Source organism: Pseudophryne corroboree, chromosome 4 (genome assembly GCF_028390025.1).
Source record: "Pseudophryne corroboree isolate aPseCor3 chromosome 4, aPseCor3.hap2, whole genome shotgun sequence".
In the NCBI taxonomy this organism is placed as follows: domain Eukaryota; kingdom Metazoa; phylum Chordata; class Amphibia; order Anura; family Myobatrachidae; genus Pseudophryne; species Pseudophryne corroboree.
In genome coordinates, this window is record NC_086447.1 from 724,733,594 (window position 1) to 724,760,793 (window position 27,200).

The window sequence follows — 27,200 nt, forward strand, 5'->3', positions numbered from 1 at the left end:
CGATACCGAGAATGTACACAGACGTCAGAAAAAGAGTCACCAGTGTCCTAAAAAATGCAGTTGTACCCACTGTCCACTTAACCACGGACATGTGGACAAGTGGAGCAGGGCAGACTAAAGACTATATGATTGTGACAGCCCACTGGGTAGATGTATTGCCTCCCACAGCAACAACAGCAGCAGCGGCACCAGTAGCAGCATCTCGCAAACGCCAACTCATTCCTAGGCAGGCTATGCTTTGTATCACCGCTTTCTATAAGAGGCACACAGCTGACAACCTCTTACGGAAACTGAGGAATATTATCGCAGATTAGCTTACCCCAATTGGACTCTCCTGGGGATTTGTGACATCGGACAACGCCACCAATATTGTGCGTGCATTACATGTGGGCAGTTTCCAGCACGTCCCATGTTTTGCACATACAATGAATTTGGTGGTGCAGAATTTAAAAAAAAATGACAGGGGCGTGCAGGAGATGCTGTCGGTGGCCCGAAGAATTGCGGGCCACTTTCGGCATTCAGCCACCGCGTGCCGAAGACTGGGGCACCAGCAAACACTCCTGAACATGCCCTGCCATCAGCTGAAGCAAGAGGTGGTAACGAGGTGGAATTCAACCCTCTACATGCTTCAGAGGATGGAGGAGCAGCAAAAGGCCATTCAAGCCTATACATCTGCCTACGATATAGGTAAAGGAGGGGGAATGCACCTGACTCAAGCGTAGTGGAGAATGATTTCAACGTTGTGCAAGGTTCTCCAACCCTTTGAACTTGCCACACGTGAAGTCAGTTCAGACACTGCCAGGTCATTCCCCTCATCAGGCTTTTGCAGAAGCAGCTGGAGAGATTGAAGGAGGAGCTAAAATGGAGCGATTCCGCTAGGCATGTCGGACTTGTGGATGGAGCCCTTCATTTGCTTAACCAGGATTCACGGGTGGTCAATCTGTTGAAATCAGAGCACTACATTTTGGCCACCGTGCTTGATCCTAGGTTTAAAGCCTACGTTGTATCTCTCTTTCCGGCAGACACAAGTCTGCAGATGTACAAAGACCTGCTTGTGAGACACTTGTCAAATCATGCGGAACGTGAACCGCCAACAGCTCCTCCTTCATTTTCTACCGCCACTGGAGCTGCCAGGAAAAGGATAAAATTTCCAAAACCACCCGCTGGCGGTGATGCAGGGCAGTCAGGAGCAAAAACTGACATCTGGTCCGGACTGAAGGACCTGCCAACGATTACTGACATGTCGTCTACTGTCACTGCATATGATTCTGTCACCATTGAAAGAATGGTGGAGGATTATATGAGTGACAGCATCCAAGTAGGCATGTCAGACAGTACGTACGTATACTGGCAGGAAAAAGAGGCAATTTGGAGGCCCTTGCACAAACTGGCTTTATTTTACCTAAGTTTCCTCCCCTCCAGTGTGTACTCCGAAAGAGTGTTTAGTGCAGCCGGTAACCTTGTCAGCGATCGGCGTAGGAGGTTACTTCCAGAAAATGTGGAGAAGATGATGTTCATCAAAATGAATTATAATCAATTCCTCCGAGGAGACATTTACCAGCAATTGCCTCCAGAAAGTACACAGGGACCTGTGATGGTGGATTCCAGTGGGGACGAATTAATAATCTGTGAGGAGGGGGATGTACACAGTGAACGGGGTGAGGAATTGGACGATGAGGAGGAGGTGGACATTCTGCCTCTGTAGAGCCAGTTTGTGCAAGGAGAGATTGATTGCTTCTTTTTTGGTGGGGGACCAAACCAACCAGTCATTTCAGCCACAGTTGTGTGGCAGACACTGTCGCTGAAATGATGGGTTTGTTAAAGTGTGCATGTCCTGTTTATACAACATAAGGGTGGGTGGGAGGGCCCAAGGACCATTCCATCTTGCACCTCTTTTTTTTTTTTTTTTTTTTATCTTTGCATTATGTGCTGTTTGGGGACTATTTTTTTAAGTGCCATCCTGTCTTGACACTGCAGTGCCACTCCTAGATGGGCCAGGTGTTTGTGCCGCCCACTTGGGTCGCTTAGCTTAGTCATCCAGCGACCTTGGTGCAAATTTTAGGACTAAAAATAATATTGTGAGGTGTTCAGAATAGACTGGAAATGAGTGGAAATTATGGTTATTGATGTTAATAATACTATAGGATCAAAATTACCCCCATTTTCTATGATTTAAGCTGTTTTTGAGGGTTTTTTTTTTTTTAAACCCGAATCCAAAACGCACCCAAATCCGACAAAAATTCTTAAGGGAGGTTTTGACAAAACCTGTCTGAATCCAAAACACGACTGCGGAACCAAAACCAAAACACAAAACCCGAAAAATGTCCGCTGAACATCTCTAGTACAGAGGGCTGGTGTAGACTCGGATGTCCCTGGAATAATGGGAAATGATAGGTCCATTTTTAATTATGTGAAGTTCTTTTATCACCAGGCTTCCCAAGAAGCTATTTGGTGATACTTGCACTATTTTAGGAGCACAGTTTGGTGGTGTGATGCCCATTTTTAGCAATGCAGGACTTAAAATGACTGTGTTCTAGTAATTTAGGGGTCTGTTCATAAAGGAAACGAAAAGCGAATTGTTACTTATACAACGCATCGTTTCAATGTGATGTATAGCTGTGATAAGTAGCAATTCACGTATACTCACCTCTCCGGCGAAGTGCTGCGGTATCCAGTCAGCTGGCAGGTCCCTCTGCGTATGCGCCGCCTGTTGACCGCCTGGCAGGCCGCAGTGGCTGCTGGGAGGTCAGGGGGTGGAGCTAGCACCGAGTGCAGGGCAGACAGCAAGAAAGCATTGAGCTTTCCTGCAGTTACCGCACCGCAGTTCAGGTTACGCAATCCTGAGATGAGGAACCTGAACTCCATGGAGAAGCAGAAAGCTGAGCTATCTGCTCCTTCATGAATCGCACTCACCATACTAAAGTATGGTGATGCCATTCATGCACGGAGCGGGGGTGCTGCTGGAGAAGTCAGTGACTTCTCTATGGTAAACTGCTCTGTGAATTGCGGTATGCAGAAAAAAGCCCTGTTTAACGCAAAACAGGGCTTTTGTCTGCTTTATGAATAGACCCCAAAGTCTCCACATTGTATGCTTACACATTACCCTTAGCTGCATCTGAGCCAAACAACATGAATGCAAAAAAATTGTGTTAAGCCTTTTCCAGTTATCAGATGAGGAAGGCTGTGATAATGCAAAGTAGTTAAAAATTATTTGGATATCTATAGGTGAGTGTATCCTTACAACAAAGTAGATATTTCATGTATGGATAATGCTTAGTTATTTGAGATATGCCTAGGTATAGTACCTGCCTGCACATACACATGCAACCACAATGATAGACATCCTACGCACCCAAGGGTGGCAATATGTACTACTTACCCTGCACACAGAATAGATATGTCACTGAGCCACCCAGTCTTGCCCACTTGTTTAATTGCTTAGATCACAATGTATTCCGTCTGATTTACCAGTGACTGCCAGAAGTCTGTCAGTGAGTTCATGTGTTTTATACTTTCTGTACTATGCATAACGTGCAGAGACAATCTCATGAATTATCCTTCATGCCATGCCAAAATTATAATGATATTTAATAGCCATGTAATTTTGTTACAATATATGCAAAATTTGTATCTTTGGGCCTACTTCAGACCTGATCACTCCTCTGCAAATTTGCAGAGGTCTGCGATCAGATAGTCGCCGCCCATAGAGAGTGAAAACCTGCCCTGTGCAAGTGTGCAAATTCATGTGTACGCTGTGCGAAAACTTCGCCAGACAGCGGACATCTGCAAATCTGTGCGCATTTTTCTTACCATCAAATGATTTTTCCAGTCTGTGCAGTCTGTGTGTAGCCCAGGACTTACTCCTACAGTGCAATACAAACCGGCTAATCGGGGCTGGAGCTGACATCACACACCACCCCTGAAAATGCTTGAGAACACCTGCGTTTTTCCTGACACTCCCAGAAAACCACCAGTTACCACCCAAAACGTCTGCTTTCTGTCAATCACCTTGCGCACGCCTAGCGATCAAAATTTTCGCACCATTCTGTCGGTTTGGGCTCGTGCCTGCGCATTGCAATCGGCCGCTGTGTGATTTTACACAACAGTGATCAGGCCTGATTTAGGCCCTTTATTAGGTAGCACACAATTGCTTGCAAAACTGGATGTAATATTGCACCTCTGGCTATTTATCTAGTTGGGTTTTTATATATATCTTATTTCCTTTGTTTTGTTTGTTCTTAGGTTTTTTAAAACGCTTCAATAAAAATAACTTATTTGAAAATAATTTATTTTTGCAAAGAAGAAAATAAATCTGATTGCTGTGTTTTCTGTCCTCTATCTGCAAGACCAATTGGAATACCCTTACCCAATATTTGCCACCCAAATGTAGCTAGAACACAGCTATTCATGAATTTTGTCTGAAAACCAGTTTCAACCAACCAAGACCACCTTATTACATTTCTACTAGTCATGTAAGCAAATGAACATGTTTGTGTGTGGTATATAGCCAGAGCCGCAAAGCATTATAGAACAATCCATATTTAATATGCTGTAATCTTACGACTGTTGTTTCACTACCCAAAATGACCACACCATGGAGATCGTATGTCATGTAATGGTAAATAGCCGGATTCAGAGATGGAAGCTATTTGCATCGCATAGGCAGCAGCTATGCGAGAATATGCTAACGCTGCAGGAGGCGCCTGAAGGAAAAGACGCCTCTTGCCGGCATCGCAGCTCTGAATGCTGCATCCTAAAATGCAGCATCGGATCACAATTGCAACAGTCAGTCTCAGTGGCTGCTGCCATCGGCTTACATTAACTTGGACTGGCTGCTAGATCTCTTGTGTTTTGTCTTACTATCGATACTTCAAAAGACATGGGTGTCACAGCTACAGTACTTCAATACGGTTGGGGGATATTAAAGTGAAACAATCAGAAATATTGCATCGATGATCTCACCTTTCTACTTAAGACTGTAACACAGGTAAAGATGGCTTATTAATGTGTACACATATATAGCCTCGGGGAATGCTTTACAGGGACAATTCATTTATTGACTAGTAATACCACTTTCTCTAACGTCCTAAGTGGATGCTGGGGACTCCGTCAGGACCATGGGGAATAGCGGCTCCGCAGGAGACAGGGCACAAAAATAAAGCTTTAGGATTAGGTGGTGTGTACTGGCTCCTCCCCCTATGACCCTCCTCCAAGCCTCAGTTAGGTTTTTGTGCCCGTCCGAGCAGGGTGCAATCTAGGTGGCTCTCCTAAAGAGCTGCTTAGAAAAAGTTTTTAGGTTTTTTATTTTCAGTGAGTCCTGCTGGCAACAGGCTCACTGCATCGAGGGACTTAGGGGAGAGAATTTCAACTCACTTGCGTGCAGGATGGATTGGATTCTTAGGCTACTGGACACCATTAGCTCCAGAGGGAGTCGGAACACAGGTCTCACCCCGGGGGTTCGTCCCGGAGCCGCGCCGCCGACCCCCCTTACAGATGCTGAAGATTGAAGGTCCGAAAACAGGCGGCAGAAGGCTCTTCAGTCTTCATGAAGGTAGCGCACAGCACTGCAGCTGTGCGCCATTGTTGTCACACACTTCACACCAAGCGGTCACGGAGGGTGCAGGGCGCTGCTGGGGGCGCCCTGGGCAGCAATATTTAATACCTTTATGGCAAAAGAATACATCACATATAGCCATTGAGGCTATATGTATGTATTTAACCCATGCCAGATATCTAAAACTCCGGGAGAAAAGCCCGCCGAAATAGGGGGCGGGGCTTATTCTCCTCAGCACACAGCGCCATTTTCCTGCTCAGCTCCGCTGTGAGGAAGGCTCCCAGGACTCTCCCCTGCACTGCACTACAGAAACAGGGTAAAACAGAGAGGGGGGGCATTTTTTGGCGATATTTTGATATATTTAAGCTGCTATAAGGAACAACACTTATATAAGGTTGTTCCCATATATATTATAGCGCTTGGGTGTGTGCTGGCAAACTCTCCCTCTGTCTCCCCAAAGGGCTAGTGGGGTCCTGTCTTCGATAAGAGCATTCCCTGTGTGTCTGCTGTGTGTCGGTACGTGTGTGTCGACATGTATGAGGACGATGTTGGTGTGGAGGCAGAGCAATTGCCGATAATGGTGATGTCACCCCCCAGGGAGTCGACACCGGAATGGATGGCTTTGTTTATGGAATTACGTGATAATGTCAGCACATTACAAAAATCAGTTGATGACATGAGACGGCCGGCAAACCAGTTAGTACCTGCCCAGGCGTCTCAGACACCGTCAGGGGCTGTAAAGCGCCCTTTACCTCAGTCGGTCGACACAGACCCAGACACAGACACTGAATCTAGTGTCGACGGTGATGAAACAAACGTATTTTCAAGTAGGGCCACACGTTATATGATCACGGCAATGAAGGAGGCTTTGCATATCTCTGATACTGCAAGTACCACAAAAAGGGGTATTATGTGGGGGGTGAAAAAACTACCTGTAGTTTTTCCTGAATCAGAGGAATTAAATGATGTATGTGATGAAGCGTGGGTTAACCCAGATAGAAAAGTGCTAATTTCAAAAAAGTTATTAGCATTATACCCTTTCCCGCCAGAGGTTAGGGCGCGCTGGGAAACACCCCCTAGGGTGGATAAGGCGCTCACACGCTTATCAAAACAAGTGGCGTTACCGTCTCCTGATACGGCCGCCCTCAGGGATCCAGCTGATAGGAGACTGGAAACTACCCTAAAAAGTATATACACACATACTGGTGTTATACTGCGACCAGCCATCGCCTCAGCCTGGATGTGCAGTGCTGGGGTCGTCTGGTTGGATTCCCTGACTGAAAATATTGATACCCTGGATAGGGACAGTATTTTATTGACTATAGAGCAATTAAAGGATGCTTTCCTTTATATGCGAGATGCTCAGAGAGATATTTGCACTCTGGCATCGAGAGTAAATGCGATGTCCATATCTGCCAGAAGGAGTTTATGGACGCGACAGTGGTCAGGTGATGCGGATTCCAAACGACATATGGAAGTATTGCCGTATAAAGGGGAGGAATTATTTGGCGTCGGTCTATCGGATCTGGTGGCCACGGCAACTGCCGGAAAATCCACCTTTTTACCTCAGACCCCCTCCCAACAGAAAAAGACACCGTCTTTTCAGCCGCAGTCCTTTCGGTCCTATAAGAACAAGCGGACAAAAGGACAGTCATATCTGCCTCGGGGCAGAGGAAGGGGTAAGAGAGGGCAGCAAGCAGCCCCTGCCCAGGAACAGAAGCCCTCCCAGGGTTCTGCAAAGCCCTCAGCATGACGCTGGGGCCTTACAAGCGGACTCAGGAGCGGTGGGGGGGTCGACTCAAGAATTTCAGCGCACAGTGGGCTTGCTCACAGGTGGACCCCTGGATCCTGCAGGTAGTATCTCAGGGTTACAGGTTGGAATTCGAGAAGTCTCCCCCTCGCAGGTTCCTAAAGTCTGCTTTGCCAACGTCTCCCTCAGACAGGGCGACGGTATTGGAAGCCATTCACAAGCTGTTTTCTCAGCAGGTGATAGTCAAGGTACCCCTCCTACAACAGGGAAAGGGGTATTACTCCACGCTATTTGTGGTAGCGAAGCCGGACGGCTCGGTAAGACCTATTCTAAATCTGAAATCTTTGAACCTGTACATACAAAAATTCAAGTTCAAGATGGAGTCACTCAGAGCAGTGATAGCGAATCTGGAAGAAGGGGACTTTATGGTGTCCCTGGACATAAAGGATGCTTACCTGCATGTCCCAATTTGCCCTTCACATCAAGGGTACCTCAGGTTCGTGGTGCAAAACTGTCATTATCAGTTTCAGACGCTGCCGTTTGGATTGTCCACGGCACCTCGGGTCTTTACCAAGGTAATGGCCGAAATGATGATTCTTCTGCGAAGAAGAGGCGTATTAATTATCCCTTACTTGGACGATCTCCTGATAAGGGCAAGGTCCAGAGAACAGCTGGAGGACGGAGTAGCACTAACCCAACTAGTGCTGCAACAACACGGGTGGATTCTGAATTTTCCAAAATCTCAGTTGACCCCGACGACACGTCTGCTGTTCCTGGGAATGATTCTGGACACGGTTCAGAAAAAGGTGTTTCTTCCGGAGGAGAAAGCCAGGGAGTTATCCGAATTTGTCAGGAACCTCCTAAAACCAGGGAAAGTGTCTGTGCATCAATGCACAAGAGTCCTGGGAAAGATGGTGGCTTCTTACGAAGCGATTCCATTCGGCAGATTCCACGCACGAACTTTTCAGTGGGATCTGCTGGACAAATGGTCCGGATCACATCTGCAGATGCATCAGCGGATAACCTTATCGCCACGGACAAGGGTGTCTCTTCTGTGGTGGTTGCAGAGTGCTCATCTGTTAGAGGGCCGCAGATTCGGCATACAGGACTGGGTCCTGGTGACCACGGATGCCAGTCTGAGAGGCTGGGGAGCGGTCACACAGGGAAGAAACTTCCAGGGAGTATGGTCAAGCCTGGAGATGTCTCTTCACATAAATATACTGGAGCTAAGAGCGATTTACAATGCTCTAAGTCTGGCAAAACCCCTGCTTCAGGGTCAGCCGGTGTTGATCCAGTCGGACAACATCACGGCAGTCGCCCACATAAACAGACAGGGCGGCACAAGAAGCAGGACAGCAATGGCAGAAGCTGCAAGGATTCTTCGCTGGGCGGAAGATCATGTGATAGCACTGTCAGCAGTATTCATTCCGGGAGTGGACAACTGGGAAGCAGACTTCCTCAGCAGACACGATCTACACCCGGGAGAGTGGGGACTTCATCCAGAAGTCTTCCACATGATTGTGAACCGTTGGGAAAAACCAATGGTGGATATGATGGCGTCCCGCCTCAACAAAAAACTGGACAGGTATTGCGCCAGGTCAAGAGACCCTCAGGCAATAGCTGTGGACGCTCTGGTAACACCGTGGGTGTTCCAGTCAGTGTATGTGTTCCCTCCTCTGCCTCTCATACCAAAAGTACTGAGAATTATACGGCAAAAGGGAGTAAGAACGATACTAGTGGCTCCGGATTGGCCAAGAAGAACTTGGTACCCGGAACTTCAAGAGATGCTCACGGAGGATCCGTGGCCTCTACCTCTAAGACGGGACCTGCTTCAGCAGGGACCGTGTCTATTCCAAGACTTACCGCGGCTGCGTTTGACGGCATGGCGGTTGAACGCCGAATTCTAAGGGAAAAAGGCATTCCGGAAGAGGTCATTCCTACACTGGTAAAAGCCAGGAAGGAGGTGACTGCACAACATTATCACCGCATTTGGAGAAAATATGTTGCGTGGTGTGAGGCCAGGAAGGCCCCCACGGAGGAATTTCAACTGGGTCGATTCCTACATTTCCTGCAAACAGGATTGTCTATGGGCCTCAAATTGGGGTCCATTAAGGTTCAAATTTCGGCCCTGTCGATTTTCTTCCAGAAAGAATTGGCTTCAGTTCCTGAAGTCCAGACTTTTGTAAAAGGAGTACTACATATACAGCCCCCGGTTGTGCCCCCAGTGGCACCGTGGGATCTTAATGTAGTCTTGGATTTTCTCAAATCCCATTGGTTTGAGCCGCTCAAATCGGTGGAGTTGAAGTATCTTACATGGAAAGTAACCATGCTACTGGCCCTGGTTTCAGCCAGGAGAGTATCAGAATTGGCGGCTTTATCATATAAGAGCCCATATCTGATTTTCCATACGGACAGGGCAGAACTGCGGACGCGTCCTCATTTTCTGCCTAAGGTGGTGTCAGCGTTTCACCTGAACCAGCCTATTGTGGTGCCTGCGGCTACTAACGATTTGGAGGATTCCAAGTTGTTGGACGTGGTCCGGGCATTGAAAATATATATTTCAAGAACGGCGGGAGTCAGAAAGTCTGACTCACTGTTTATATTGTATGCACCCAACAAGATGGGTGCTCCTGCTTCTAAGCAGACGATTGCTCGTTGGATTTGTAGCACAATTCAACTTGCACATTCTGTGGCAGGCTTGCCACAACCTAAATCTGTCAAGGCCCATTCCACAAGGAAAGTGGGCTCATCCTGGGCGGCTGCCCGGGGGGTCTCGGCATTACAACTCTGCCGAGCTGCTACTTGGTCAGGGGCAAACACGTTTGCAAAATTCTACAAATTTGATACCCTGGCTGAGGAGGACCTTGAGTTCTCTCATTCGGTGCTGCAGAGTCATACGCACTCTCCCGCCCGTTTGGGAGCTTTGGTATAATCCCCATGGTCCTGACGGAGTCCCCAGCATCCACTTAGGACGTTAGAGAAAATAAGAATTTACTTACCGATAATTCTATTTCTCGTAGTCCGTAGTGGATGCTGGGCGCCCATCCCAAGTGCGGATTGTCTGCAATACTTGTACATAGTTATTGTTACAAACAAATTCGGGTTGTTATTGTTGTGAGCCGTCTGTTCAGAGGCTCCTACGTTTGTCATACTGTTAACTGGGTTCAGATCACAAGTTATACGGTGTGATTGGTGTGGCTGGTATGAGTCTTACCCGGGATTCAATATCCTTCCTTATTGTGTACGCTCGTCCGGGCACAGTATCCTAACTGAGGCTTGGAGGAGGGTCATAGGGGGAGGAGCCAGTACACACCACCTAATCCTAAAGCTTTATTTTTGTGCCCTGTCTCCTGCGGAGCCGCTATTCCCCATGGTCCTGACGGAGTCCCCAGCATCCACTACGGACTACGAGAAATAGAATTATCGGTAAGTAAATTCTTATTTTCACACCGCTGCTTTAATTCATGTAATTGCCGGGTTAATGGGGGTTGCTGCCTGGTGTGTAAGGGTGCCCAAATAAAACCCCAGATCGAGTGATTTGGGTAGCGACCTAGGTTAGACACCGGATGACTCTGGTTACCTGGAAGTGTGAACGAGTAACCCGGGCCCCTTTAAAACTGTATGGAGAGCTGGTTCACCGGCGCTTGGAGATGTTACAGTATTTCCAAGCGCCAGCAGAGGAAAAGCCCACATAATAGCCCAGTCCAGCTTGCAGCGTCATTGAGTTTAAAGCCACTGTGACACGGCTTGAGACCTGTATTCAGTGACCCTGGCTGGACCTGGCATTTGGTGTGAAAGCAGTGTTACAAGCAGTTTGACCGTAACGCTGAAAAAAAAAATATTTCTAAGAATATGAGTGCTGGGATTGACTCAACCAATAATCAGTAGTAAGCATGTTAAACAGTTATTTTATTTTACTTGTAATGAACTTGTTCAAACATATCTGCATTCAGAAATGTTTTGTTAAGAGTACATTTGCTTTTGACAAGTGAATCACAATATTCTAATTTCCATTCACAGATTCTTGTTTTTCTTTTTTAATCTAAACCAGTAGCTAATAATGATGTTTGTGTCTGTGCCAAGTCTACTTGGGTGGTGGTTATGCCCATGTAATATGGCAGAAGCTTTTTTTCAACTTTAACTTTTAAATGCAGGCTTGAAGGAATATGTGGTTTCAAGAAAAAAGTATTAATCAATAGTTCAAAGCACAACAAAAACATCTTTTTCTATACTGTATTACCCTTTTTTGCAGGAATCCTTATTTTAAAATTAAGACCAAGAAAGGTCAAAAAGAACAAAGATTTTCTTTTGAGGAGTATGAGAACACATGCCATAGCTCCCAACCCTTTCAACAACATATATATTTTTATTTTTTAACCCAGTTTATGCCATTGGTTCACTGTGAGCTGTTGCATCAGTGTCAGTGACACATTGCAGGTCAGGCTATACATCTGTGACAGAGGACGAAAATGGTTCAATTAACCTACTTCATAGGTTAATTGGATTTCTTGGAACTTTAGATGAACACAATTTATATACTGTAGGTTATAATCACACAATGGATTGCTAAATGTTTCAGCTTTACTAGAGAAGTAAATATATTTTATATTAATATTCTAACAGAATAGTGCCAAGCATCTCCAGATAGGCCTCCAATGCTTACTGATTTCAAATTAAAAATATATATATATATATATATTTTGACCTTTATTTAATTTTTTTGTGTACAGATCTTGGTGGTCATCAGTAGTTGCATTGGATTCCTAATTGACAATTGCTCTTTTAGGTCAGGGCTGAATCCACACATTATTTGCGAGCATAATATGCCTATTTATAGAAAATATATACAGATTTCTCAAGTATATGTGCTGTTTGTACTGATGCCGCGTACAGCACATTTAAATGTGTTTAAAGCCCCTGTACAACACTTACTAACACCAATAACAGGCTTTATGCAGCGTTTCCATTTATTTCAGTACTATAACAATTGTGGTCAAAAAAGATATGCAAGTAGGGGTGTGCAGCAGTACCATCACCGGCAAGGGGGGGGCTGTCCAGTGATGTTTGCACCTGGCTAGCATGGTGGCTGAATGGGCACCCTACAGTTTGTGTTGCTCGGAGTGTCCTTTGGATGCTTCAGGCACTGCTGTACATACAGGTGCTGGAAGTCCCACCCTTCAGCATGATGTCATGTGCTCAAGGGGTGGAGCTGCCACAAGGTGAGGTGCTGCTGCCCTATTGGGTATAAAGGTGGGAATAAAGTGAGACATCACGGAAGAGGCAGTATATTCAGTTTCAGTCTTTATTTCTATCTAGAACAGTGGTTATTAACTGTTTAAGTGCTCTTACATCTACAGTTTTCATGGGGTTTTTTTTGTGTACCCCATGTCATTTATTATCATTGTATAATAATGTTGTAGTAGAAAATTAAGTAAATCAGTCAAATGAAAACTTTACATCCCATCCTCCAGTAACTATTTGCCAAAATCCATGTAGAGAAAACATTTAAAAATAACCCAGCGACCCCATTCCCTAACCTGTATTTAAAACGCGACTAAGTAAATGTTCTTGGGATGCAACACTGATGCCTGTTCTCGAACGGAACATGAATGAACACGCAAAAATTACAGTGTATGAAAACTCATTGAGCAGCGTGTCTCGTGCCCCCAGTCAGGACCAGATTAACAATAGGGTAGAAGGGACTGCAGCTCAAGGCCTCCACATGAAATTAGGCCCATTATCATGATAGAATGATGATAACCAGCTAGTCACATGGTCAGCCATAAACCATAGGTATTAAAAATGCATTTCTGTTTATTTCACAAGATTATGCATTTTTTCTATTTTTATGTATATAGGCAAACATTGGGACTGATAGTGTAGGGGTGTACACAGTGGTGTCACCCAGTGTGCCACTACGACCTGCTCGAGCATTTGACATGGCATCTTGTCTGCAGTGCAATGGCCCCTGGTGTATTACGTTTTCAAGGCGTGACTGCTTGGCATACCCCCACTCTAGTCACACTGAGGGCTTGCCCAGCGCTCCAAATGCGTACGTCATCCATCACCATGGCTCAGTGACACCATCAGATGGGGTGACGCCAAAATAACAAAGCAGCTTCAATGTTTTGGTTCCTCAGGGGTCACAGATACCTCTGGTCTAGAAGGAAGAATGCATTTGTTAATAATATGGCACATGTAAGAGGGATGATTCTGCACCAGTCACTAAATTAATAGAAAACCAAAATTAGACAGTCAGGGAAAATGTTCCCAGATAAAGTCAATTTGGTGGTGCACCCTGAGTCAAAAAATAATACTATAGAGAGTGAGTAGAGAAGTAGTAATACTCTTGTGTGGGTGCACTCTTAGACTAATCAAAGTATGAAAAACATGTTAAAACACGACTTTTATTAGGATTGATTAAAATCTGGTATCCAAAATTACAAACACAAACACACGAATAACATAAATTTTAAATCCTTGGTCTCAAATTATAATCAAAGAGTATAATACCAAAATAACCTCCTAAATGGAGTTATGAGAACCAAAACTTCCTCATCTGCAGACTGGTATTGAGAATAGAGGCACTGTATTCGTGCAATTTAGCTCATACCAAAAAATCACAAGTATTATCTTTTTGTGCCAGACAGATCACAATGTAGGAAAATTTCATAGATTGAAGGAAGATAAGAGCAGTGATTCTGCTGTCAGTGTTAGGCAGGGAGTAAGGGGCTAAATAGAGAGTTTTACTAAACTCGGTATTCCCTGGTGGTCCCCCATCCAAGTACTGACCAAGCTCAACACTGCTTAGCTTTCAAGATCGGACGGTATTGGACATCTTTCAGTGTGGTATGATAGTAGGTTGTGCAGACTCATCAGATCCCTGGATCACTAATGAGAGATCACTAAGGAAAAATTGATAGTAGAAGATAAGGTAAGAAATAGCATAAAGGTGGATCTGCTGCCAACGTTAGGCGGAGATGAAATTGGAATATTGTAAACACCCATCTTATTGCTCCGGATCATTGGTGAGAGTCCACGAAATAGAGAAGGAAGAGCTAATATAGATGCCAATTAGGTAGAATATATAATACACATATAAGTGCAAATATAAAATGTATATGATAAATACAATTTCAAAGTAATTGCTGGCACATGTAATGAACGGTTGAAATGTGCAAAGAATCACATCCACAAAAAAGTAGTTTAAGCAATGTATAATTCAGTGAAAATACCCACATTCGGTCTTTATCATTAAAGACAATATATAAGGCAAATAGAAAGCTAGCAGAACCAATTGCTAGAAGCGCAATGGTAAAAGGCTGAAACCACTTATGTGAGACAATAAAGAAATGCCTATTGTCATGTGTAGGAGATAACCATTAGAAATTACTGGGCTGTTCTAAAGTATAGCAGAAGATAAATAACTGCATAACCCAAACATTGTTGCAATAATTGATACAATTGTAATAGCTCCGTTTGAAGGGCTGCTCAAATTCCCACAAAAATCTCCCTGATTCACAGATATTAGGTACACAATGCAAAAATGTACAAGGCAAAAAGGAGAGCTGGGGATGTAATATGACCAAAGTGTCCGCTGGCACTATTGATACCAAACCTGTCCAGTGAAAGATAAGGAGACCGTGAGTCTGGGAGCCAGCTGCAGAGAGCCAAGGTAGCAGAACGGAAGACCGGTTTCACCCGCTCACGGGCTTGATCACTTCCGAGAGGAACACACACACACACAAAACATATCTTTACTCAGAATGAACAGACATGGTAGGGAAGATGCATAACAAGCTTCCATGGTAGGGAAGATTCATAAAAATGTAAATGGCAGGGGTAAAAAGAGACAATGCTAAAAGTAATAGTAAGAGAAGTGTGTGTATGTACAGTGTGTGTGTGTATGTATATATATATATATATATATATACAGTATATAAAATACACTGTAGGGACCAGGTGTATTAAGCCTGGAGAACTGCTGAAGAAGTAATAAGTGGGTGGTGATAACACACTAGCCAATCATTACATATTTGAAAAATTACGCTTGGGAGCTGACTGGCTGGTGCACTATCACCTTCCACTTACACTTCTTTATCACTTTTCCAGGCTTAATACACCTGCCCCATAGCTAAAGTGTTGGCAGATCATATTGGAACATTTTGAATTACAGTATGTCTTTTAAATCAATTCATACTCTCTAAATATTGTCCAAAATACCAAGGAGCAGACAGCCTCTATCAATAGAATCTTCTGAGATGTTTCGTTTAATTGAATTAAATCTCTATTTTGGTCATTTCAAATAATGTGTAATCTGAACTTCATATGGCTGTAAAAATAACACAAAATCCATTTTTGGTAAACTCTTAAGTATATAAATTGGCCTAATCACAAACTCGTGGTTGAAGTAAATTGTGTATACTCTTGTAGTACATAAATTACATTTCACTGATGTATTTTTTGGTTCTATATTAATTCAGATCCACAGTATAATTAACGTAGCACTCTTAATACACTCACTTCTCCCCCAATCACTCAGTTTAGATGGCCGGCCAGCTCTAGGAAGAGTCCTGGTGGTTCCAAACTTCTTCCATTTACGGGTGATGGAGGCCACTGTGCTCATTGGGACCTTCAAAGCAGCAGATATTTTTCTGTACCCTTCCCCAGATTTGTGCCTCGAGACAATCCTGTCTCGGAGGTCTACAGACAATCCCTTTGACTTCATGCTTGGTTTGTGCTCAGACATGCGCTGTCAAGTGTGGGACCTTATATAGACAGTTGTGTGCCTCTCCAAATCATGTCCAATCAACTGACTTTACCACAGGTGGACTCCAATTAAGCTGTAGGAACATCTCAAGGATGATCGGTGGAAACAGGATGCACCTAAGCTCAATTTTGAGCTTCATGGCAAAGACTGTGAATACTTATGTACATGTGATTTCTTAGTTTTTTATTTTTAATAAATTTGCAAAACTCTAAAAAAAAATAAAAAAAATTCACGTTGTCATTATGGGGTATTGTGTGAAGAATTTTGAGGGAAAAAAATAATTATTCCATTTTGGAATAAGGCTGTAACATAACAAAATGTGGAAAAAGTGAAGCGCTGTGAATACATTTCTGGATGCACTGGATGTATTTTACTTGTTATATAATTGAATCTAACCATAATTCGTCATAGCTTTCTAGATACTCACATAGTCCTAAAGAGTAATGTCACTGAAATGATAAAAAGGAAATGTGATCTATTTAAAATCAGTATGTTTTATAGCACAATTTAGTAAAATAACTCCTGACACACAAATTAGACTTCTGGGCTAAATTTTGACTTTAACACTAGGAGTTTTACCTGTCGCTGCCTATTTGATAGACATGTTGGTTATATTTGTGAGCATGGAAATATTAATTTCAGTCACAGATTGTTTTTATGACTACATATGTTACTAAGAAGTGTCACATAAAGTACTCATAGCGTGTGGCAAGTGGTAGCATCCATGTCCTTGTCTTCCAACTGCTGATTTGCGGTATAAGTCATACCGTATGTCATGTACCTGGTGTTACAGCTGTAACAGTTTTAACTGTGCACAATCTGTCCTTTTTGCATGTTTCCAGGAAATGGTGAGGCCAGCAGAGAGACTGTCACATTAGAATGCTAGATAGCACTTTGGGGGTAATTCCAAGTTGATCGCAGCAGGAATTTTTTTAGCAGTTGGGCAAAACCATGTGCACTGCAGGGGGAGGGCAGATATAACATTTGCAGAGAGAGTTAGATTTGGGTGGGTTATTTTGTTTCTGTGCAGGGTAAATACTGGCTGCTTTATTTTTACACTGCAATTTAGATTGCAGATTGAACTCACCACACCCAAATCTATCTCTCTCTGCACATGTTATATCTGCCTCCTCTGCAGTGAACATGGTTTTGCCCAACTGCTAACAAAGTTCCTGCTGCGATCAACTCAGAATTACCCCCTTTGTCTCCATCAACTTTACCTGTTTTGCTGCAGCCTTCTTGTCCAATAGGACGTGGTAACAGTACTAAAGTAGTTAAAGAGGGTAATAGTGGAAAAAGAGAGAGGGCTGACACAGAGCTAACCACATAATGGCCACAGAATGTCATGCAATAAATGCATACATTTGCCCTTATGCAAAGTTGTGGCATCTCAAGGTGCACCCAACTCCTATCTGTATGCTTAGTTTGATACTTGTCCTCATCATCCATTTACGCCTGCAAAAGCCATCTTTCCTAATCATCCATATTTGGTGTATAAGAGCCATCTATTCCTCACCATCCATACTTGGTGTAAAAGAGCCAGCTGGTCCTCATCATCCATACTTGGTGTAAAAGAGCAATCTTTTCCTTATCATCCAACTTGGTATAAAATAACCATCTTGTCCTCATCATCCATACTTGGTGTAATAGAGCCAGCTGGTCCTCATCATCCATACTTGGTGTAAAAGAGCAATCTTTTCCTTATCATCCATACTTGGTGTAAAATAACCATATTTTCCTTATCATCCATACTTACTGTTAAAGAGCCATCTTTTCCACATCATCCATACATGGTGTAAAATAACCATCTTTTCCTTATCACCAATACTTTGTGTAAAAATTTAATCTTTTCCTCATCATCCATACTTGGTGTAAAAGAGCCAACTTTTCCTTATCATCCATACTTGGTGTAAAAGAGCAATCTGAAAACAAGTGTATATATGCTTCCGTCCAACTCATAACCCACAATTCCATCAGCACACCATCTACGAAGTGTGCCAACCTGAGAACTCCCTGTTTCAGCTCAGTTAGCCCTCCTCAGTCATAAATGGAGATGTGACAGAACTGCATATCACTTTGCATTGCCCATAATTGCATGGGTCTGGAACTCCAGGTCGACAACAAAAAGGTCGACACACCTTAGGTCGACACACATTAGGTCGACATGGACAAAAGGTCGACATGGGCAAAATGTCGCCATGAACAAGCTCGACATGGAAAAGGTCGACATGAATTTTTTGTATTTTTTTGGTGTCGTTTTCTTCGTAGAGTGACGGGGAACCCCAATTAGTGCACTGTGTCCCCTCGCATGGCTCGCTTCGCTCGCCATGCTTCGGGCACGGTGCCTCGCTTCGCTCGGCACAGATTACCGTTCCAATCGTAGTACACGTGGATCGTTAAGTATGAAAAAGTTCCAAAAATGAAAAAATTGTGAAAAACTCATGTCGACCTTTTTCCATGTCGACCTTGTTCATGTTGGCATTTTGTCCATGTTGACCTTTTGTCCATGTCGACCTAAGGTGTGTCGACCTATTGGCGTCGACCTAAGGTGTGTTGACCTTTTTGTTGTCAACCTGGAATCCGGATACCGAATTGCATATGCTTGGTTCCTGAGCATGCACAGTACAAAAACATGCAGATACTCTCTGCATCGTACCCCTAGTGATTAGTGTACTGGCCACAGGACAAAAACAAGCAGATACCATTCTATTGTATGTGCTGTTCGCCCCTGCTTACCAAAGAAGATGTACAAAGTCATAGTACAGATCTTCAATTATAGAGAACCAGTAATTGCTCATAGTCTAAATAGCATAACAAAGTACACGTACTGTATAATGTTTTAAATAGTGTAAGTGGCAGCATTAGTCTGCATATTCCCCTCTGACAAAAGTCATATAACTGCAACTTACATTGGGTCACCCAGTTCATCTATTGTGCCTTGGCAGGTACTGGAAATAACATGTCTGTACTACCAGAGTGATCTGTGCACAGCAAGATGCAGCACTCGCCATTCTCTTCTGCTGACTGTCCTTGATATTTAGTTACCCGTGCAGAACGACTTTATTCTGCTGGAAATGCTGAGAAAAACATTTACTAGTTCTTGTCTCGCTCAGTATCTGTTGGATCTGGTTTTACATAAGCCAAATACAAGCTGTGTCAGAATCTACTTTCCTGATGGGAGGCAGATGTTTCTGGTCAGTAGCAATACATACAATAAACTATAATTTTATCACAACCTGTGCAGAGTAGCTAAAATGCCTGTGCTAGGTACTACCTTGTATTTACAGACAGTAGTAGTTTAAGAACGTGTAGCATATATTTATAAAGCAGCTAGAAAAACTGAAGTTTAAGTCTTACTTATAACTTGATTATTTTGCTTTTAGACGGATTCTCGGTTTGTGTGTTTTTCTCTCCTATTTGGCTTTTATTGTCTGCTCAGTTTAACAATCTCAACCTTTATTATGGCAATTGGTAATTTTGTTTTTTTTTTTCCGGCAGGGTGCACAGGTTATCCACAGGATAACAATGGGATATGATGAAGTGACAGCGGATTTGCACCAATCGGTCAAAGCTTTCCGGCCTCCCAGCATGCAACAGGCCCGTCCATATATCTCCGCCTCCTGGCTCATACAAATCAGTTTTTTGTTTGGTGCGGCAGGAGCCGGATGATGGTCAGAGGGCTGCTGTTTTTGTATCAGCCCTAAGCATTCTTATTTTATTTTTAGAGTCTTACTGTTTTTTCTGAACAATCTTTCTAAACAGCGTCTTATACGTACCTTAGAAAGAGTCGCTCCAACAACTCTCTGCCAGGTCGTGACAACGCTTACCCACGAGTACAGTGCTGTTTCAGCGGGCGTCTGTGTCGGATATACCAGCAGGTCCAGCAGACGTTACCAGGTTGTGGCTGGAGCACATGATGAAGGTAACGCATCGGTTCTGCTTAGAAGGGGAATACGGACACAGCCGCACTGTTTGGGGAGGGGACTACCAAACAGTCGCTGAAGCAGCTGCCACCTCGGGTGCACCAGCGCTAGGCCTTAGGGATCATAAGCTCCAGGAATAATATAAGGCTGCAGTCCCTAGGGTTGATATCAGCAGTGGGAAGTCAGATGCTCTCCTGGTCGCCCCTCCCCCTCGATTCATGACCAGTTTCCTCCAAGTATCCCGCCATGAACTGGTTCCCGCTTCCGTCTCAGATGCTGTACACGAAGGGGACCCAGTCGCAGCATAGGCGGCTGTGTGACTAATGCGTCTGTATTCACTGAGCGTATGTGTTCACTGTAGGTTCGTGGAGGTGCAGTGTACACTAGTAGCATCTGGATCCACTCAGCGTTTGCTAACATATTGATCAGTCCTGGAAGCGAGGTGAGTCTCCCTGTGTCCCACTCTACTGAGTTTGGGTGATACAGCACTTGGAGGGTCATTCCGACCCGATTGCTCGCTGCAGTTTATCGCATGCCGGACGGCCGAAGGCCATCGGTCCCTAGTGATCGCCTCTGCCTGATTGACAGGCAGAGGCGGTCGCTGGGCGGGAGGGGGCGGCACGGCGGCGTTTGGCCGCCATTTTGGGGGTGCGGTCCGGCCAATGCAGGCGTTCCCGGACCGTGCGGGGGGCAGCATGCGCCGGCGCACTGCGACCGGGAGTTACTCCTCAAATGTAAAAGCATCGCCGCTGTGCGGCGTCCCCCCACATGTCTGAGTGCCTGATCGTAGCTGTGCTGAATTAAGCACAGCTGCAATAAACTCAGAATGACTCCCTAAGTCTCTATCTACCTTTAGAGTATCGTTAGATAAGTGCCTATTGCATATGAGTCTGTATACATTTACTGTCGTTTCTTTCGCAATGTGTCTGAATATGGTAGATCTGTTTAAACATGGTTCAGTAATTCTCCTACATACTTGAAATGTAGTTGTAGTTGATGATGTGCTCATATTGCTTATTATACTAATGTATAACATGTGACCGACTGCTAGTGTGATTGCTGACTTTACTATATTCTGTCAGTTTTGTTCTATTCCGATCCTCAATGCTGGTGCATGGGTAGGGTCGGATTGTATGTCACTTTAAAAAGCTTAAAGTGATTACAGTCACAAAGTGTGTAGTACACTGTGGAATTGTTGATTATTTATCATGTCTAAGAGTGGCAAAGGTGAGGAAGATACACTCACAGCAACACCAACACTCATATCATGTTTGTCTTGCAAAGCTGTGTTATCCTCTCAGGATCTGGTTCAGGATGGTTTGTGTGCAAATTGTGTTAGCTTTCACCAGGGGTTCTTGAAAAATTCAAGGCAGATTCAGGTGCAGGTTGATCCACTTTGGGTTATGTTTGCACAGACTTTATCCAGTATAGCTGAACGGATAATTCCCCCAACTCCTGTACTGGGGATAGGTTACACGATTAACCCTTACATGCAACTTCCCACCTGTGGTGTATCACTCCCAGCAGCAGCCTCTCAAAAGAAACAGGCTGACAAGCCGTTGGAAAGGAAATATTCATCCTCACAGGCTACACATGGTTCAGATGAGGATTCATCGGAGGATGAAAGCTCAATTAAGTCTACTTCGCCATATGAAGAGGAGGAGGAAGGTCTCAACTCAGTTGATGTAGCTGAGGTAATTAAAGCAATGAAAGCCATTCTATCCTTAGAGGATTCAGCAGAGCCTGTGTTAAAAACCAAGGCACCTGTGTATAAAGTCCCAAAACAGTTAAGACTGAGTTTCCAGGGTCAGATCAGCTGATGGAAATCATGAAAGATGCATGGGCTACACTTAATAAGTTTAGAATTCCTAAGAAATGGAATTCCAGTTATCCTCTTCCAGCTGGGGATTGTTTAAAATGGGAGGTGGCTCCTAAAGTAGATACGCATGTGATTCGATTAGTGCAAAAATCTACATTACCTTTGCCTTCAACATCATTAAATTATGTCACGGATAGGAGAGTGGATGGTTTTCTAAAAAAACATTTTTTCCCTGTTTGGGGCAGTCATAAGGCCAGCTATGGCTTCAGCTTGGATGACAAAGGCAGTGGCTGCCTGGGCTGATGTATTGGAGGGGGATTTTTCGATAGCATCTAGAGGGCAAAAATCCCATATAGCACATTTAAAACAGGCTGCAATGTTCTTGGAAGAAGCAGCATTGGATATGGGTACTATTACCTCCAGGGCATCAGCTTCACCAATAGCTGCTCGCAGAGCAGTTTGGCTACGTACGCGGAAAGCTGATTCAGAATCTAAGAATCTTTTGGAATCTTTGCCCTTTTCTGGAGATATTCTTTTTGGTAAAGAATTGACAGATATTTTGGAGTCAGAAGCAAACTCCAAGAAGGTCAAGTTTCCTTCCACATACAATTTCAAACTTAAAGTTCCGGCTTTTCGGCCCTTTAGTTCTCAAGGAAAAGCTAAAGGTAAAAGTGATAGCAGGCAGTCCCAATACAAGAAGTCTGGTAGGACTAAAAAGCATTGGGCTACCAGAGGACCAGTTGGTAAAACAGATAATAAGCCATCAGCCTGATGGTGCGGGCCTCCACCTGAAGGACCCCGGGGGGGGGGGGGGGGGGGGGGGCGACTTCTTCAATTTGTACAGATCTGGCAGCAGTCTACAACAGATGCCTGGGTGCGGGAAGCGGTATCTCTAGGTTTTTTTTTTTCCTTCAAGAAGTACCCTCCTTTAAGGTTTTTTGTACCAGCCCATCTCAGGTAGAGATGAAGGCCAGGGCTTTGCAAGAGGCAGTTCAGAAATTGCTTCTGTCAGGATTAGTCATTCCAGTTCCTCCTGCACAACGAGGACAGGGTTTTTACTCCAACCTGTTTTTAGTTCAGAAGCCAAATGGGTCATTTCGGCTCATTCTCAATCTCAAAGTGCCAAACAAATACATTTGGGTACTCCTGTTTCACATAGAGACCTTACATTCCATCATTTTGGCCATGGAGCCCAGTGGATTATATAGTATCCCTGGATATACAGGATGCTTACCTACATGTTCCTATAGCACTGTCCCATCAGTGCTATCTCAGGTTCGCTATCCTCCAACAGCATTTTCAGTTCCAGACCCTACCTTTTGGGTTAGCCACAGGCCCCAGAGTATTTACCAAGATTATGGTGGTAATGGCAGCTTATCCCTGCCAGCAGGGGATAAGAATTTTTCCATACCTCGACAATCTTTTAATCCTGGCACAGTCGCAGGAATTGCTCCTATGTCATCTGCAACAGACAATAACGTGTCTGCAGAAGCACGGGTGGCTCATAAATTGGGCAAAATCGTCTCTGGTTCCGTCACAGCGGATGACTCACTCAGGGGGCTGTACTGGATTCAAGTCTCCAAAGAGTAATGTTACCTCTGAACAAAATATCCAAGGTTCAGTCAGGGATTTGGGACTTGCTATACAGTCAAAAGGTATCCATTCAAGCAGCAATGCATGTGATGGGTTTGATGGTGTCAACATTCGACATGGTGGAGTATGCACAATTCCACTCGAGGCCTCTGCATCGTCTGATTCTTGCAAAGTGGAATGGGTTGCATCAGACAATAAAAATACAGACTATGGTTCTTACGATAGAAGGGTGTGGTCTTCAGTATGCCGACTGACGGGATCCCGGCGCACAGTATACCGGTGCCAGAATCCCGACAGCCGGCATACCCACACTTATTCTCCCTCGTGGGGGTCCACGCCCCCCCCTGGAGGGAGAATAAAATAGTGTAACGCGCCACCGTGCCCGTAGCGTGGCGGGTGCAGCGAGCCCGCAAGGGGCTCATTTGCGCTCGCCACACTGTCGGTAAGCCGGCGGTCGGGCTCCCGGCGCCGGTATGTTGGTGGCCGGGAGCCCGACCGCCGGCATACCATACTGAACCCATAGAAGGAAGAAGGTCATTAGCCTGGTGGCTACAGACATCCCATCTGGACAAGGGGAGAACCTTTTGGATATCAGATTGGGAAATTCTGACGACAGATGCCAGTCTCCAGGGCTGGGGAGCAGTGTCAGGAAGGTTGTGTTTCCAGGGGCAATGGACCAAGGAAGAAGGTTGTCTGCCAATGAATATATTGGAACTTCAGGCCATATACATGGCACTGATTCAGGCAAAGGACATTCTTCAGGGAAAACCGGTCCAGATCCGCTCGGACAATGCGACGGCAGTAGCTTGCCTCAACCATCACGGAGGAACTGGCAGCCGAAAAAGCGATGAAGGAGGTAAGTCACATACTAAAGTGGGCAAAACTTAATCATCCAGCCTTGTCCGCAGTGTTCGTTCCGGGAGCACTAAACTGGGAAGCGGACTTTCTCAGTCGACACGCCATTCAGGCAAGCGAATGGGCTCTACACTCAGAGGTCTTCCAGACTCTGGTAGACAAGTGGGGGTTGCCAGAGATAGATCTCATGGCATCCCGTCTGAACAACAAAGTGCTCGCATATGGGTCAAGAACAAAGGATCCCAGAGTGATCTTTGTGGATGCCCTGTCGGTGAGATGGGACTTTCATCTGGCTTATGTGTTCCCTTCAATCACCCCATTACCCATGGTGGTGAGAAAGATAAAGCAAGGGAAAGGTGCCATGATACTAATAGCTCCGGCTTGTCCCAGAAGACATTGGTACACAGATCTGCAGAGAATGTCGATGGGTGCTCGACTTCTGCTCCCTCGACGTCCAGATCTACTGATGCAGGGTCCTTGTTATCACAGACATCTGGATCCACTATCTTTGATGGCATTGCTCTTGAAACCTCTATACTGAAGTCAAGAGGATTCTCACAACAGGTAATTCAAACTATGCTCAGAGCAAGGAAACCTTCCTCAGCCTTCATTTATCACCGCATATGGCAAACCTATATTCATTGGTGCAGTGAACGGAAAATGGTCCCCGAGTCTTTCAGAGTTTCCAGGGTCTTAGCATTCCTTCAGGCAGGAATGGATAGAGGTTTGAAGGCGGCTTCCTTAAGAGTGCAAGTGTTGGCATTGATTGTATGGTTCCAAAAGAAAATTGCCAACTTACAGGATGTGCGTACTTTTTTCCAGGGAATGCTGCGCATTCAACCTCCTTTTGTTCCTCCTACAGTGCCTTGGGTCTAGTCCTGAAAGCCTGTCCAGTTGCCCCATTTGAACCACTTAATAAAGTGGATCTTAAATGGTTGACAGCTAAAGTTCTCTTTCTACTAGCTATGCCGTCAGCAAGAAGAGTATCAGATTTAGGGGCTTTATCATGTCATTCCCCATTTCTGATTTTTTATCCAGATAAAACAGTTCTAATAACTAGATCTGGGTATCTTCCGAAGGTGGTGTCTAAATTCCACCTTAATGAAGACGCTGTAGTCCCGGCTTTCCAGGTACTGGGCCTTTCTGCGGGAGATGCATCGCTGGACGTGGTCCGTGGATTAAGGATCTACGTGGATTGTACCAGTGCCATCAGAAAGACAGATTCTCTACGGATTTCACAAAAGAGGATGGCCTGCTGATAAGCAGACACTGGCAAGATGGCTTCGGATGACGATTCCAGAAGCATATTCTCAAGCTGATTTCCCTGTTCCGGCTAATGTCTCTGCTCACTCTACTCGTAAGGTAGGAACATCATGGGCAGCACAACGTGGTGCTTCAGCAGAACAGATATGTAAGGCAGCCACATGGTCTTCCATTAACACATTCATTAGACATTATGCCGTGCATACCATTGCCTCTCATGATTCTGAATTTAGGCGAAGGATTCCTTTGTCCGGTAAGGAGCGTCGCCACAACTAAATTGTTTTGGGAAATACCATTGTTATCCTGTGGATAACTTGTGGACCCTGCCGGAGAAATTACGTTATGGTAAGAACTTACCGTTGATAACGGTATTTCTCCTAAATCCACAGGATCCACAGGGATCCCACCCTGACGCACCTGATTTGAGGATCCTTTTACTCACTAACCTCTTCCTTCTTGTACGGAAGGGTGTGCATGTGTGTTCTTCTCGCCTGATTAGGGCTATCGATGATGCTTCTGCCTTGAGCTTTGGAATACAACTAATTTGTCTGAGCTAGGAGGCGGGGATATGACGGGCCCGTTGCATGCTGGTAGGCCAGAAAGCTTTAACCAATTGGTGCAAATCCGCTGTCGCTTCATCATATCCCATTGTTATCCTGTGGACTTAGGAGAAATACCGTTATCAACGGTAAGTTCTTACCATAATGTATATTTTAGCATTGGTTAAATGCCTGAAATCCATCTGTATTTCTTACTATATTCAGGACACTTTAGTATGGTGTCTTAAAAGTTATTTTGCAAGTGAATCATTTTATATAATTGTAATCTATCTTTTTGTTTTATTTCTACTTAGGATATTGATGCCGAGAAAGATTTGGAGGTCTTAATTGCATCTCTGAAGTAGTAATAAGAACACATTCCAACTAACAATTGTCGAACTAAATACTTTTTTTATTACATTGAAAATAACCATTGCCATTAAACACAAAACAATTGTAAGACATTAATTTCTAATAACAATTATTAAACATAATTCTAAAAATATAATATTGAAGTAGCTCTAGCGATTGTATGACTAAGTACTGTAATGTGATGATGCCTGCATGCATACAATATTACCTCCAAGATTTTACTCTGAAATACGATTGTACATATTAGTATATTTTATAAAGAAAGAAAATAAGGACAATGAACTAGATAAGCAATACTTAGAACTTGTATTGGTTCTAGTAATAAAAAATAAAATCATATTTTGGTTTAAATGCTAAGAGTATGTTTTTAATACAAAATATTAATTATGTACTACATATGAATTTGATTTTTTTATTCTTATTTAGATGAAACGTGAGCCATCATCAAAAAATGAATTCGGTAATCTGCAGCTGAGCTGCTTCCTATAAATCCTGCACTGAGTGCTAAGGAGAAAAGAGTTTACACCAGACATAAAAATTTCCTAACCTTGGTCATATGGTGCTGTAACACATACCAATGTAAAATGTGCTGACAGATTTAGAGTTTGAAGGAGGGCGCGTCCTGTCTGATTTCTTAATTGTAAAAATAAAGCTGCCGCAATATTTGGGAACTACGAGCATGCAAAAAAGCTGGCAGAATTTTTCCTGCATACAAATATGTACATCTGTAATCATACAAACTTGGTTTATCCTTTAGCTGGA

The 27,200-nt window shown here is 44.2% G+C and overlaps 1 protein-coding gene across 2 annotated transcripts in view; it reads left to right on the forward strand.

Annotated features, from left to right (window-relative positions):
- Positions 1-26,789, forward strand: part of RMDN2 (regulator of microtubule dynamics 2) — a 296,636-nt gene extending 269,847 nt beyond the window's left edge. For both annotated transcript variants that reach the window (XM_063918055.1, XM_063918056.1), the window contains exon 11: positions 26,381-26,789. In XM_063918055.1, coding sequence (XP_063774125.1) covers positions 26,381-26,431 — 51 coding nt within the window. In that variant the 3' untranslated portion in view covers positions 26,432-26,789. The remainder of the gene's footprint in view (positions 1-26,380) is intronic.
- Positions 26,790-27,200: the final 411 nt, after the last annotated feature.